Genomic DNA, 14892 nt, shown 5'->3' with positions numbered 1-14892 from the left:
ACCCAGTGCGAGGTGCTTCTTACCCTCCAACAGCATAGAGCTTGTTCCCAATGGCTGCTACTCCTACTCGCGCCCGCCTTGTGGACATGGACGCCACCATGTGCCAGCGATCTGTCCTGGTGTCATAGGCTTCGCAGTCCCCATGGATAGCAAACAGGCTCCCGCCACCTACAAAAAAGACACAGCACAAAAAGGGTGAAACAAGGGATTGTGGGATTCAGTTATCAGAACTTTTGGGGTGAACCAAAGACCCCCTTCCACTGGTTTGGTTTGTTAACCATCCGCATCATGTCCATTTTTAAGGAATTGACTTAGAGAATAGGTTGGTGGGAGTGCAAAGGGGACAGTAGACATATGACACTCCCAAGCAGAAGCACTGGAGGCAAGAGAATAAATTGGTCCAAAGCAGATAGTTCAATGAAGAATGGTAAAGTGGGGAACAACCTGCTGTGTAGGTCACAAGCATGCAAAGAAACAATCTCTTATTGTCCATCTTTCTTACACACCAACTTAAATCTTCATCCATAGAATGCCTCAGACATTCGCTTCATGTCACACTCTAGGGAAAGGAGTGTTTAAAAGTGTGGGCATTGGCCTTTGAATGGGCGCTGCGCAGGAGGAATGTCACACCTGGGCAATCCACCTCACAGCCAGTGCCATAAGTGTGTAGACCGATAAATAGAGATGAAAATTTGCATTGGAACCATGCTACAGGATTGCAAGAAGGTAAATAAACAGCAGAGTGAATATCCAAACCCTGCTGTACTCATTAATTAACCTGGTGGAGTATGACTGATGTAAGCCCAACAATGTTTAAACTTGTGACCTTCAGGCTACATGTAGCATTACGATACTTTGAGGACTAGGGGCCATATGTATCAAGCAAATTCGCATTCGCAAAGGCCGAAATTCGCAGAATTTCGGCCTTTGTGAATGCGAATTTGCTAAATGGTATGTATAAAGCAAAATCTGGTGCAAAACAAGGAATCGCAAAATTTGCCATTCCTTATTTTGCAATAGCATTTAAGGACTCGCAAATTTTGTTATTCCTTAAATGCAATGTATGAAGCAAAAAAAAAAAAGCAAAATGTCCTTAAGGAATCGCAAATTACCACCAACTTCTAGTTGGTGGTAAGTTGTGAATTCCTTGAAAAATGCACATTTTTGCATTTTTCAAAGTGCCATGTGACACACATACATGCCCTTAGTGCGCCACATGTGCACCCATGCATATTTAAGGGGTGCAACAGGGTGTCCTTTGGACACCCCTACACCCTTGAAATTATTCTCAATTTGCGATTAGCAAATTGCGAATCGCAAATTGAGAATAACTTCCCATTCATTCCTATGGGCCTCCCGGCCCATAGAAATGAATGGGAAAGTATTCCTTAATTGCGATTCGCAATTTGCTAATCGCAATTAAGGAATTTTTAAAAAAATCGCAAAAAAATGCGATTTTGTACATACATACCTATTTGCGTTTCTCAAATAGCTATTTCTTAAAAATCGCTATTTGAGAATCGCAAATCAGGTTGATGACACATATGGCCCTAGGTTTCAGAGAATATGGAGATAACATGATTTACTCAGACACAGTTACAGTAAAGCAAAACATGCAGGCACAGATATCAAAAGAGAGTGTGACCAGCAATTTGTCTGTTGCAGTTTCTTGACAGCTGCTAGAAGAAACGTTGCAGGTTGGTAAAAAAAACAAGCATTTGCAATGCATAAGGTCTCGCATTAGGAAAGTTTGAGCTATTGGTATTGTAAATGACACATTTTTTATATATGTGTTGGTTTTGAAAATAGCAAAAATAATAGCTTTGTCATTTACAATGCCAATAGTTATAACTTGTGACACCTATAGCATTTGTAATGCAATATGTGTTGTATTCACGTGACTTAGATGTATTGATATTACAAATAACAATGGCTTTGAATTTTTTTAAATAATTAATACTTAAATAAAAGTTATTGTAATTTATAATGGCAATAGCTTAAACTTTTGTAAATAACTTTTGTGAAGAATATGTTCAGTGTATTTTATTGTGACGAAAATCCAAGAACAGAAGTGAAATACTAACCTCTTTTTGTGACATTTGTAATAAAGCTTGAAACATTGAGAGATCATATTTGACCCAGTTGTTGGTAAATGGTTGCACAGATTGATGCTGTGGTGGGGCTGAGAGATGTTGTGGTGGCGACTAGTGATGCTGTGGCATTCAATGATCCTGTGGTAGCGCATAGTGATGTTGTTGTGCCCCTTAGTGATGCTGTGGTGATGCGATAGATAGAGTGAGTGGGATAGATAGATAGAGTGAGGGCGATAGATAGATAGAGGGAGGGCGATAGAGAGATTGAGTGAGCGAGATAGATAGATAGATAGGAGTGAGGGCGATAGATAGCTAGACAGATAGATAGAGTGATGGCGATCAGTATCTAAATAAATAGATAGAATGAGGGCGATAGATCGATAGAAAGATAGATAGAGTGAGGGCGATAGATAGATTGATAGATAGAGTGAGGGCGATAGATAGAGTGAGGGCGATAGAGTGAGGGCGATAGAAAGAGTGAGGGCGATAGATAGAGTGAGGGCGATAAGATAGAGTGAGGGCGATAAGATAGAGTGAGGGCGATAAGATAGAGTGAGGGCGATAAGATAGAGTGAAGGCGATAGATAGAGTGAGGGCGATAGATAGATAGAGTGAGGGCGATAGATAGAGTGAGGGCGATAGATAGAGTGAGGGCGATAGATAGAGTGAGGGCGATAGATAGATAGAGTGAGGGCGATAGATAGATAGATAGAGTGAGGGCGATAGATAGATAGATAGAGTGAGGGCGATAGATAGAGTGAGGGCGATAGATAGAGTGAGGGCGATAGATAGATAGAGTGAGGGCGATAGATAGATAGATAGAGTGAGGGCGATAGATAGACAGATAGAGTGAGGGCGATTAGATAGATAGACTGAGGCCGATAGATAGAGTGAGGGCGATAGATCGATAGACAGATAGAGTGAGGGCGATAGATCGATAGACAGAGTGAGGGCGATAGATCGATAGACAGATAGAGTGAGGGCGATAGATAGATAGATAGTTGTGTGTGTGATTGTGTGTGGTTGTGGTTGTGTGTGTGGTTGTGGTTGTGTGTGCGTGGTTGTGTGTGCGTGGTTGTGTGTGTGTGGTTGTGTGTGTTATGCTTTGTTTTTCTATGTTTTGTTATGCTATGTTTTGTTGTGTTTGGTATGCTATGTTTTGCTAGGCTATGATATGTTTCGTTTTGTTATGCTATGTTTTGTTTTGCTATTCTATGCTTTGTTTTGCTATGCTATGTTTTTTTGCTATCCTATGCTTTGTTTTGTTATGCTATGCAATGCTTTGTTGTGTTTGTTATGCTATGCTTTGTTATGCTATCCTATGTTGTGTTGTGTTGTGTTTTGCTATGCTATGCTTTGTTTTGCTATGCTATGTTTTGTTATGCTATGTTTTGTTATGCTATGCTATGTTTTGTTATGCTATGCCTTGTTATGCTTTGTTATGCTATGCTACGTTTTGCTATGCTATGCTTTGTTTTGCTATGTTTTGTTGTGTTTGATATGCTATGTTTTGCTATGCTATTATATGTTTTGCTATGCTATGTTTTGTTATGCCATGTTTCGTTATGCCATGTTTCGTTATGCCATGTTTTGTTATGCCATGTTTTGTTATGCCATGTTTTGTTAGGCTATGTTTTGTTTTGCTATCCTATGCTTTGTTTTGTTATGCTATGCTCTGTTTAGTTTTGCTATCCTATGCTATGTTGTGTTTTGTTATGCTATGCTATGTTGTGTTTTGTTATGCTATGCTATGTTGTGTTTTGTTATGCTATGCTATGTTTTGTTATGCTATGTTTTGTTATGCTATGCTATGCTTTGTTATGCTATGCTATGTTTTGCTATGCTATACTTTGTTTTGCTATGCTATGTTTTGTTGTGTTTGATATGCTATGTTTTGCTATGCTATTATATGTTTTGCTATGCTATGTTTTGTTATGCCATGTTTTGTTATGCCATGTTTTGTTATGCCATGTTTTGTTAGGCTATGTTTTGTTAGGCTATGTTTTGTTAGGCTATGTTTTGTTAGGCTATGTTTTGTTAGGCTATGTTTTGTTAGGCTATGTTTTGTTAGGCTATGTTTTGTTTTGCTATCCTATGCTTTGTTTTGTTATCCTATGCTATATTGTGTTTTGTTATGCTGTGTTTTGTTATGCTATGTTTTGTTATGCTATGCTATGTTCTGTTATGCTATTTTTTGTTATGCTATTTTTTGTTATGCTATTTTTTGTTATGCTATGTTTTGTTATGCTATGTTTTGTTATGCTTGGTTATGCTGTGCTTGGTTGTGCTGTGCTTGGTTGTGCTGTGCTTGGTTGTGCTGTGCTTGGTTGTGCTTGGTTGTGCTGTGCTTGGTTGTGCTGTGCTTGGTTCTGCTGTGCTTGGTTGTGCTTGGTTGTGCTGTGCTTGGTTGTGCTGTGCTTGGTTCTGCTGTGCTTGGTTCTGCTGTGCTTGGTTCTGCTGTGCTTGGTTGTGCTGTGCTTGGCTGTGCTGTGCTTGGTTGTGCTGTGCTTGGTTGTGCTGTGCTTGGTTGTGCTGTGCTTTGCTGTGTTTTGCTGTGCTGTGTTTTGCTGTGCTGTGTTTTGCTGTGCTGTGTTTTGCTGTGCTGTGTTTTGCTGTGCTGTGTTTTGCTGTGCTGTGTTTTGTTGTGTTGTGCTGTGCTGTGTTGTGCTTTGTTTTGCTGTGCTGTGCTGTGTTGTGCTTTGTTTTGCTGTGCTGTGCTGTGTTGTGCTTTGTTTTGCTGTGCTGTGCTGTGTTGTGCTTTGTTTTGCTGTGCTGTGTTGTGCTGTGGTGTGCTTTGTTTTGCTGTGCTGTGTTGTGCTGTGCTGTGTTGTGCTTTGTTTTGTTGTGCTGTGATGTGTTTTGCTGTGTTTTGTTTTGCTGTGTTTTGCTGTGCTGTGTTTTACTGTGCTGTGTTTTGCTGTGCTGTGCTGTGCTTTGCTGTCCTGTGTTTTGCTGTGCTGTGTTGTGTTGTGCTGTGTTGTGTTTTGCTGTGCTGTGTTTTGCTGTGCTGTGTTGTGTTGTGTTTTGCTGTGCTGTGTTGTGTTTTGCTGTGCTGTGCTGTGTTGTGTTGTGTTTTGCTGTGCTGTGTTTTGCTGTGCTTTGCTGTGCTGTGTTTTGCTGTGCTGTGCTGTCCTGTGCTGTGTTTTGCTGTGTTGTGCTGTGTTGTGCTTTGCTGTGCTGTGCTGTGTTTTGCTGTGCTGTGTTGTGCTGTGTTGTGTTTTGCAGTGCTGTGCTGTGTTTTGCTGTGCTGTGTTTTGCTGTGCTGTGTTGTGTTTTGCTGTGCTGTGCTGTGTTGTGTTGTGTTTTGCTGTGCTGTGCTGTGTTGTGCTGTGTTTTGCTGTGCTGTGCTGTGTTGTGTTTTGCTGTGCTGGTAAGGGTATGTGAGGGTGTGTGTGAGGGGGTGTGAAGGTGAGGAGGTGTGTGAGGGTGAGGAGGTGTGTGAGGGTGAGGAGGTGTGTGAGGGGTGAGGGGGTGAGGGTGTGAGGGTTTTGTTGTGTTGTGTTTTGCTGGGTTGTGTTGTGCTGTGTTTTGATGTGCTGTGTTGTGCTGTGTTTTTCTGTGCTGTGCTGTGTTGTGCTGTGTTTTGCTGTGCTGTGCTGTGTTGTGCTGTGTTGTGCTGTGCTGTGTTGTGTTTTGCTGTGCTGTGTTTTGCTGTGCTGTGCTGTGTTTTGCTGTGCTGTGTTGTGTTTTGCTGTGCTGTGTTGTGTTTTGCTGTGCTGGTAAGGGTATGTGAGGGTGTGTGTGAGGGGGTGTGAAGGTGAGGAGGTGTGTGAGGGTGAGGAGGTGTGTGAGGGTGAGGAGGTATGTGAGGGGTGAGGGGGTGAGGGCGTGAGGGTTGTGTTGTGTTGTGTTTTGCTGTGTTGTGTTGTGCTGTGCTGTGTTTTGCTGTGCTGTGCTGTGTTGTGTTTTGCTGTGCTGTGTTGTGTTTTGCTGTGCTGGTAAGGGTATGTGAGGGTGTGTGTGAGGGGGTGTGAAGGTGAGGAGGTGTGGGAGGGTGAGGAGGTGTGTGAGGGTGAGGAGGTATGTGAGGGGTGAGGGGGTGAGGGCGTGAGGGTTGTGTTGTGTTGTGTTTTGCTGTGTTGTGCTGTGCTGTGTTGTGCTGTGCTGTGTTTTGCTGTGCTGTGCTGTGTTTTTGCTGTGTTGTGTTGTGCTGTGCTGTGTTTTGCTGTGCTGTGCTGTGTTGTGTTGTGCTGTGTTGTGTTGTGCTGTGCTGTGTTTTGCTGTGCTGTGCTGTGTTGTGCTGTGCTGTGCTGTGCTGTGTTGTGCTGTGCTGTGTTTTGCTGTGTTGTGTTGTGCTGTGCTGTGTTGTGTTGTGCTGTGTTTTGCTGTGCTGTGTTGTGCTGTGCTGTGCTGTGTTGTGTTGTGCTGTGCTGTGTTGTGCTGTGCTGTGTTGTGTTTTGCTGTGCTGTGTTTTGCTGTGCTGTGTTGTGTTGTGTTTTGCTGTGCTGTGTTGTGTTTTGCTGTGCTGTGTTGTGTTGTGTTTTGCTGTGCTGGTAAGGGTATGTGAGGGTGTGTGTGAGGGGGTGTGAGGGTGAGGAGGTGTGTGAGGGTGAGGAGGTGTGTGAGGGGTGAGGGGATGAGGGCGTGAGGGTGAGTGTCTCCAATGAATGTCACTGCTTCGCCTTCTTTGAAAATGTTCAGTGCTGCAAATAGAGCATGCCGCCCTAATTATCACAGCATGAGGCCCCAAAGTGATAATTAGCACAGCATGCAGAGAGCCGCCCCACGCTGCTGGAGCACTCAACTGCACATTAATTATAGTTGAGTGCTCCAGCAGCCTGGGGCGCCTGTTGACATGCTGTGATAAGTGGGTCTCATGCTGTGATAATTGTTGCGGCGCCTGAGGAAGTGGAGACTCCTGCTGGGATAATTGGTCTTGTGGCGCCTCAGGAAGTAGAGTTTCATGCTGGGATAATTGGTCTGGCGGGCTTGCAGCGCCTGACGTCCAACAAACGTGCACAAGCTGCTCAACCTTGAAGCGCGTTCACAGACCTGGGTTGGCTCGTGCCCAGGTCTGTATCGGGCTCGTTCACAGCTGTTACTCCCTTGACAGGGAGGAAGGTGACTATAGTCTCGCTGGCGGGAGCGCTTCGCGCTCCAACGCCAGCTCGACCTAAAAAACCTGAAGCACTCAATATTTGTTGGTGGGTGTAGTTTCTCACAACCAAAACCACAACATAGCCCGTAAAAGATATACAAGTTAAATTCAAGCAATACAAACCAAACATAATACTGCACTCCAGGCTTGCACTACTTATCATGCCACTTTACCATAAGGAATCTGAAGAGGGCACTGCTTTCTCAGTACAAGCCACCAAGCCCTAGAACTCACTACTAGTAATCATAAGAACCCAGGAGCATATACACTTCTGCAGGCAGTTGAAAACATACTATTTCCAAAATAACTCCACGACCCACATGCTGGCAATCCAGCACAGAAAACAGTCACACCCTTAAGTGCAATCCATAGCATAGAACCCACGAAGTGCAAAGAACTAAACCAGTTTTTGATATGCAGATAAGCTAAGAAGGGTTAACCTTTGGTTCACTATCGCATTATGTTATTCAAGATTTATTAAGCGCACGGGCACCCAGAGGTTTCATGGCGCTACAGGAGAGAGAGATGGAAAGCAGTAACCTAACTGTGCGCTTGCTTGAATAACCAAGTCTTCAATGCACCCCTGAATTCCAAAAGATTAGTGCATCTCCGGAGTGACAAGGGAAAAGAGTTCCAGACCTTTGGGGCTAAATGAGCAAATCGGCATCCGCCAAGGCGTTTCTTTTTAAAGGAGGGCAAAGTGAGAAGGGACAGGTGGGCAGAGCGGAGATTGCGAGTCGGTTCATGTTTGTTTATGAGGTTGTTAATAAACTTAGGACTTTTTCCATGAAGGGCCTTAAAGGCCAAGCAGCCTATCTTGAAAGTTACCCGTTGGGCTATAGGTAACCAATGAAGAGTGGCCAACAAAGGTTTCGCTGAGCTCATACCGTTGCTTTTAAAAATTAGTCTAGCCGCCTGATTCTGCACGATTTGCAGACGTTTAGACAGAGCCAGGGGGAGGCCTAAGTAGATGGAATTGGAAAAGTCTAATCGGGAGAGGACCAAGGCGATAACCACCTGGATGAGGGCAGAGTGCGTGAGTAAATGAGAAATTTTCTTAATCTTCCGTAGCTGGAAGAAACTCGACGAAATCACCGTTCCCACCTGACTTTTCAGAGAGAGGTCGGAGTTTATGGTGATTCCGAGGCTTTTCACCGAAAGAGAGGGGGATGGAGGAAGTCCCATTGAAGAAGGCCAAAAGTGAGGGCCCCAGCTGATAGAGCTTTTACCCGGGAGTACCAGCTCGGTCTTTCCTGGGTTGAGTTTTAGGTGATTCAACTCCATCCACCCCTGGATGTGCAGCATAGTGGCCTGAAATTCCTCGACAGAGTCTGTTGAATTTAGAGGAAAAATAAGTTGCAAGTCGTCCGCATAGTTGTATACTGTAACCTTCCTGTTTTTTAAAGAATGTAATAAGGGTTTAAGGTACAGGTTAAATAAAAGGGGGGACAATGATGAACCCTGCGGAACGCCGCATGTGGTGGACAATTTGGGCGCTATGAAGTTATCAAGCTTGACTGCCTGGGATCGGTCGTTCAAAAAGGGCTGCGCCTCGAAGGCCGGCTTGTTCGACACGGTGTAATAAGATGGTGTGGTCCACCGTGTCGAACGCTGCCGACAGGTCCAGGAGCACCCAGGCCTGATGTATGCCCTTATCGGCATTAGACCTCATTGTGTCCAGGACAGCGAGGATCACCGTCTCGGTGGAGTGCGCTTGGCGAAAGCCGGCTTGGTTGAATTCCAGGTAGTCAGATGTCTCTATAAAATTGGAAATGCAACTAGCCACATGGGCTTCTAGAATCTTTCCACCAAAAGGGAGAAGGGATATGGGCCGGTAGTTCGATAGATTAGATGGATCGGCACCTGGTTTTTGAGTAATGGGACCAGCGTAGCATTTTTAAACGAGTTGGGAACTATATCCTGCAATAGGGATTTATTCAATAGGGAGAGTATTCCTCGTGGAAGTACAGAGTAAACTTTCTTTAGTACATGCGGGGGCAGGGTCATTAGGAGACCCAGACTTCACCCGATTCATCAATTCTGCTAACCTGAATTGGTCTATGGGAGGAACAACCTCCAGTTCGAAGGGATTTCTACAAATATCCACACTATCCGCCGTGATAGAGCTGGTCTGAATACTTACTTTTATAATGGCAATCTTATCCTTAAAAAAATTGTTAAGCTGATTGCACATCATTTGAGTGGGGGGTTGAGAAGGGGAGGTTCTAACATCATTGCAAAGGTCATTCACGACCCTAAAGATTTCTCTGGATTTATTTTGTGCATCAGAGATTTTTTTGGAGAAGAAAGATGCTTTGGCAGAAAGGATGGAGTTCTTATACTTCTTGCGGGCGGATGTATATGATGATCTATCTTCATCCGAATACCCATGTCTCCATTTTCTCTCTGATTGGCGCAGTTCCAGTTTTTGTTTTTTTAGATCTGCTGTAAACCACCTACGGGTATCCATGCGGCGAGCCCGTGAGAACTTAGTAAGTGGAACATGCTTGTTGCAGGCCGCCAAAAGCCAGTCAGAGAGATCTTTATCCATAAGGTTGATGTCTGGGGAAGGTGCAGGAATAGAATTAGCCAAGGTGGACAGAAAGGCTTAGTTATTTAATGAGCTCCATTTCCTTAACTAACCCCCCCAGCAGAACGGGGGCCTTTATAAGGCCGTGAAGGGTGATCGAAAATTGCAGAAGGTGATGATCAGACCATATGCAGGGTGTTGTCGTTGGAGTGGACAATGGGACATTGTGTGACCAAATCTGGTCCAATATATGTCCCTTGTCATGAGTGGGGGTCAGAACTGATTGAGAGAAGTTCAAATGGGAAAGAGACTCAAAGAGTTCAGTGGCCTGAGAACCTGCTTCCGGGTCATTGTACCATGGCTGCATATTGCACAATTATGGCCCACAAAAATAATTAAGACATAATATGCAGCAGTCAGCAACAAATTCTATCTTATACCTCTGAAATTCACAAAAAATTATGATATCTGCTATGAGGGTTGTTCATCATTGTACAAGCAAAAAAACTGCAATCACCAAATGAACCCGCCCAGAATAACTGAAGAGGACTGTCACACATTGCTGGACAACTCTGTGGACTTTGATATAGCCCATCTCTGCAGGTTCCAAATATCGACACGATCGGACTACTTCTTTACATCTCACAAAGATCCTCCGTTATGGGATGCTAATAAATATGCCCATCCCAACAGATCTCTCCACTTCTTTCTACGTCCAACCCTGCCTGCCCAGGACGACAACTATATACAAAATCTTAGACTTGACACCTCAGTGCGGTAACCAGCTAAGCAGATTGTATCATATGAAAAACCATAAAGGAACATGCAGATCTGTACAAAGCTACCTGCATATTGAAATTTTTTATAAAAACTGCACGTCTGTCTCTCACACTTCATCAACCAAAACACTCCTACTCGCTGCATCCCATAACACAATAACCACACTTCGGTGGTCATCAAGGCCAACATACATTCAAAACAAAGATAACACCCTTTCAACCACGTTGCAGCATGCTATCCATGAAGGCAAGCATTAAAACACCTCACATAGGGATAGTAAGCGCTACACAAATGCTGCAACAAAGTAAAAGGTTATCAATCATTAAAAGGAGAAAAACACCTTTGGGTACAGATGTGCAATCTGATGTTCCAATCTTTGAAAAGAGAAAAAACAGATGGGTAAAGATGTGCAACGACAAGAGATGGTATCTCTTGAACAGTTTGTAAAACACATTTAAACCAGACACCTGGGCTGGGTCTAGGGGACCAGAGTAAAGATTGGTTTACAGCACTTACCAACGGCGAAGAGCACGGTACTGGCCCCCTCGCAGCGCCGCGGCCGGGTCCGGCTGTTGCTGAGGACGCCTCTCTGCTCGGGCATCAGGTGGTACTTCAGGGCTTCGATCAGCAGGTCTTTGCACTCGGAATGGTGTCGCACCAGCAGCTCGGTGTCCACATTGCTCATGAGAAAGTCGCGGCTCAGTAGCGGTAAACGCACACACTTCATCAGCTGAAGGAGAGGAGCATGGAATCACTGCTGGGCTGGAGCGACAGCTCTACTGTCTGGTGCACAACATTTAAGTCTAAGTATAGCTTTACTATCCATGGCATTCAGTTGTGGGTTTCCACAGCAATACTTGTACAGCTCATGACATTCCCAAAAATATAAGTGGTAGCTCTGCTAGCAGGGGGGTTAACCTGCAACTAGAGATAGATCTGCAATTTAGAAAAAATGCCTGTAGCCCAAGTGTTGGCCTTACATCCTTTGACAATCACTTGTAACCTAGGGTAGCATGGCTGGTTGTGCAACCAGACCAATTAGCTGTATCCCCCCTCTCCCCCCCGGATGTATTGTGCTGCAATTCATTTATATAGCGCTTACTACCCCTGATGAGCCATTGGCTTGCTTTATGTTGAGTAACGCACTACTCTAGAGCCCAAAGTTAGTGGTTAATCCAATGGTTAGTGACTGTTGTTGGTTTTTGGGATTAGTCTTGTGATTAGATGAAAAAGATGTTTGCAGCCAAGTAATAGCTACTGTGCCAGTGGAAGCCACCTGTTAGACATAAGTTAGGTTTACCACTCAAGCCATTTTCTTATACACCTATGGGATAAATTTACTGCCACCCAAAGTATTGCTTTGCTGTCCTAGACATTCAGCTATAACCTGTAATGAAAGTAACAGCTATATGGTCTAAGGATTCATCTAAACCTTACAGGCTTGGTTACTGCTGCTATTAAACCAATCTCAGAGGAAAACAAGAGCATGCGATGTCCTCTGGCGAAGCCAGATTACCTGCCATAATTGGCATGGACCAATATCAGAAATAAGAAACATTAGATTCATGGTGATTACAGTACTGTTGGTCCTTGCTCATGCTTCTTCACAACTGCTTGGGGACTGTCAGTGCTGCAGGAAGGACTGGAGAAAACTTCCCAAAATGGATGCTGTCACTTTAGATCTTGGCTGCCGCCTCACCGTGAGAGCCCTGTTCTTGTATGCCAGCTCAGCTCTACCCACAAGCTAATGTTCTGTATTATGGGTGTACAGTGCTGCATGGGACTGCACAGTGGGAAAGGGGTTAGATAGACTGATACAGGCACTGCTGTTCCACCAGCATGGTAGGAGTAGCAACGTTTACTTCATGGGGACTGAACTTGCCCAGGGACAGGTGCAGGGTAATCAAGATGTTTTCCTTCTTGGAAAGAGAGATCATCCTTCAAGGAAGGAGGGCACAAACAAGACTTCGTGCCAAGGCTTGTCCAGCATTGGCTTTAGACTCTAGCAAAACGAAGATGAGGGGCGGTTGGACCTGGTGCTGAAGTCTCGCTTCACGGACACTTTCCCTATGAAAAGAACTAAACTAAAACAAAGAGGGAAGGTAGTCAGTGGTTAAGGTTAAACTAGCGGAACAAAAGCTTTTTCCATCTTTGCCTCAAATTAAGTAGGAGAAAATGTATGATGAAGTGCTCCATGTAACAGGAGAACATGCTGAGGGGCAATTATCACGGGTGATGGCGTTAATCTTGCAGCCAACAGCAAATTAGCTGGTCATTGAATATGGAGGGAAGAGGTGGCACCGGGTCACAGAGTCTCAAGAGAAAACTGAAAGATATAGGGCGCTAAGCACTTGAAGGTAGGTGCACCCGCCCACTTTAGACTTCATTCTACTCACACAAATCATATGACAGTATTGATTACACTTTTGCCCCCCCCCCCCATTTCTGAAACTACACCTACTTGAGATAACTATAAGTAACGTTACTGTCTGCGACAGTATCAACGGCCTGCGACAGTATCAACAGCCTGGGACTTTTTACAACTAAACATAGATACAAATGCTGAGCATTTGGTTAGGACCTGGTCAAACATCTGCTGACCCTAAAAGAGCTCCAAAAACAAATCAAGCAACGTTTTGCAATCAGTGATACATGAATTAGAGTAAAAGAGCTCTCAGGGGAAACCCCAAAGCAGCAGCAGGTAGACTGCACAAGAGGGGGAAGGGGCAAGCTGGTCATCATCACACATAACAAGGATCTAAAACACATGGAGAAAGTTAGGGTGTTGAAGAATCATCAAAACACCACAAAGGTGCCATCAAAGCCATTAGAGACTACAAACGGTAAATTCAGGCTTTTCCAACAATATTGTCTTAAGTCACATGTCGATGACACCACTGTCCCTTCACATCTTCTACAAGTGAAGCTGCGCTAGACTGGACAACATTAACCCCTTCCACGCTCATGACGAGCTGGGCTCGTCATGAGGTAGCCTCCTCGCACGCTCATGACGAGCCCAGCTCGTCACGTAACATGCGAATCCGCAAAAGTCAGCGCAGAACGGTAAATCTGCTCAGCGTTGATGCGGTTAAAGGGAACCACTGAAAATGCATGGAAAACCCATATTGCTCATAAGAACCTAAAAATCAAAAAGGCCAATGTGGCAGAGTGCTTCAGGGGCTCCTTCTATAGAACAAGGTCTCCAACTCTGGTCGTCTCCCTAAGGGGAGTCAGGCACAATCAAGCTAACAATTCTATAGGCAACCATACAGAACATCCACAAATTAGGCAATGGTTCAACACTGTGCCGCAACTGATTTTAGAATCGAGGAATGCCCCAAAATCATTATGCTTTCGGAGCTGCTATAGACTAGGCCCAGATGAAATCTAAATTAAGCAGCATAATGTGCCTAATTTCAGGAATTTCATGTTACATGAAATTCCGGAAATTATGACACTTCACATAAAGCACCGTTCGAGGCAAATTTATGGTGCAGAGCATGGGAACGACATGAACAACCAGAACGCGATGGGATGTTGTTCACAGCAATTGTATTCTTTGCACTGTTTTTTTGCGCAAAATGTGTGTGTCAACAACTAATACAAGGAAGCATTTTGCGCTAAAATATAGCCCTAAATGACGGATTTGCAATTTGCATAATTTCACATAATTCTACCGAAATTTCATATAATTACACAAATTTTGCACACCCCCACTCAAGTAAAATGAAGAGGACTGTAAGGAGGATACAAGATTCAAGGTGCAATGCTTGATAATGTAAAAGAGCTTTATGGATTTATATTGTTGTGTATTATTAACAATTTGTGGTATGCATTTACACACGTCACATTTGCAGACTGGTTTAATACAATTGCTTTTGAAAGTAATTACTTATAATGTGTAGAAGTATACTTTCTGAAGTCTTTTAGTTATGCCACATTTCCGGGCAAAACGCCATTTTAACTAAGATGGAAGCCTTCCCGGTCATTCAGCGCTTCCCCCCCCAATGCACATCCTCTCCCAACAAGCGTCACCAAACACAGTGGAACTGCAATGTGCTAGAATATTTTTCACTGATATTGTTCTGCTCATGGTGAACGCCTCTAACTCAGATGTAACTGGCAAGATGTAACCCCATCTGTGCCGAAGCAACAACAAAATCTATACATTCAAATAGTGTAATAATGTAAACGTAACTTGTTTGTTTGAACGTGACTGGATGACATTCGCATAGAGGGTGCAGAATAACTATTCAAGAAAATGGGTTAGTGCTTAGGTGTTAAGGTAATTGTGTTTTTTTCTATGTGCTTTGATTTGCTGAAGAAATAACACATTTGCTCACACTACAATGATTCTTCAAAAGTTCTTATTTTCTATGCAAGAATTGTGT

At 43.9% G+C, this 14892-nt stretch overlaps 1 protein-coding gene across 4 annotated transcripts in view; it reads right to left on the bottom strand.

Moving 5' to 3' along the window:
• Positions 1-14892, bottom strand: part of KLHL17 (kelch like family member 17) — a 245265-nt gene that overhangs the window by 60179 nt on the left and 170194 nt on the right. For all 4 annotated transcript variants that reach the window (XM_078642346.1, XM_078642348.1, XM_078642347.1 and 1 more), the window contains 2 exons: positions 11018-11231; positions 24-168 (listed from right to left, as the gene is read on the bottom strand). In XM_078642346.1, coding sequence (XP_078498472.1) covers positions 24-168; positions 11018-11231 — 359 coding nt within the window. The remainder of the gene's footprint in view (positions 1-23; positions 169-11017; positions 11232-14892) is intronic.

Source organism: Lissotriton helveticus, chromosome 5_1, assembly GCF_964261635.1.
Source record: "Lissotriton helveticus chromosome 5_1, aLisHel1.1, whole genome shotgun sequence".
Lineage (NCBI taxonomy): Eukaryota > Metazoa > Chordata > Amphibia > Caudata > Salamandridae > Lissotriton > Lissotriton helveticus.
Note: the sequence above shows the minus strand (reverse complement) of the source record. Positions and strands in the feature narration are given on the sequence as shown.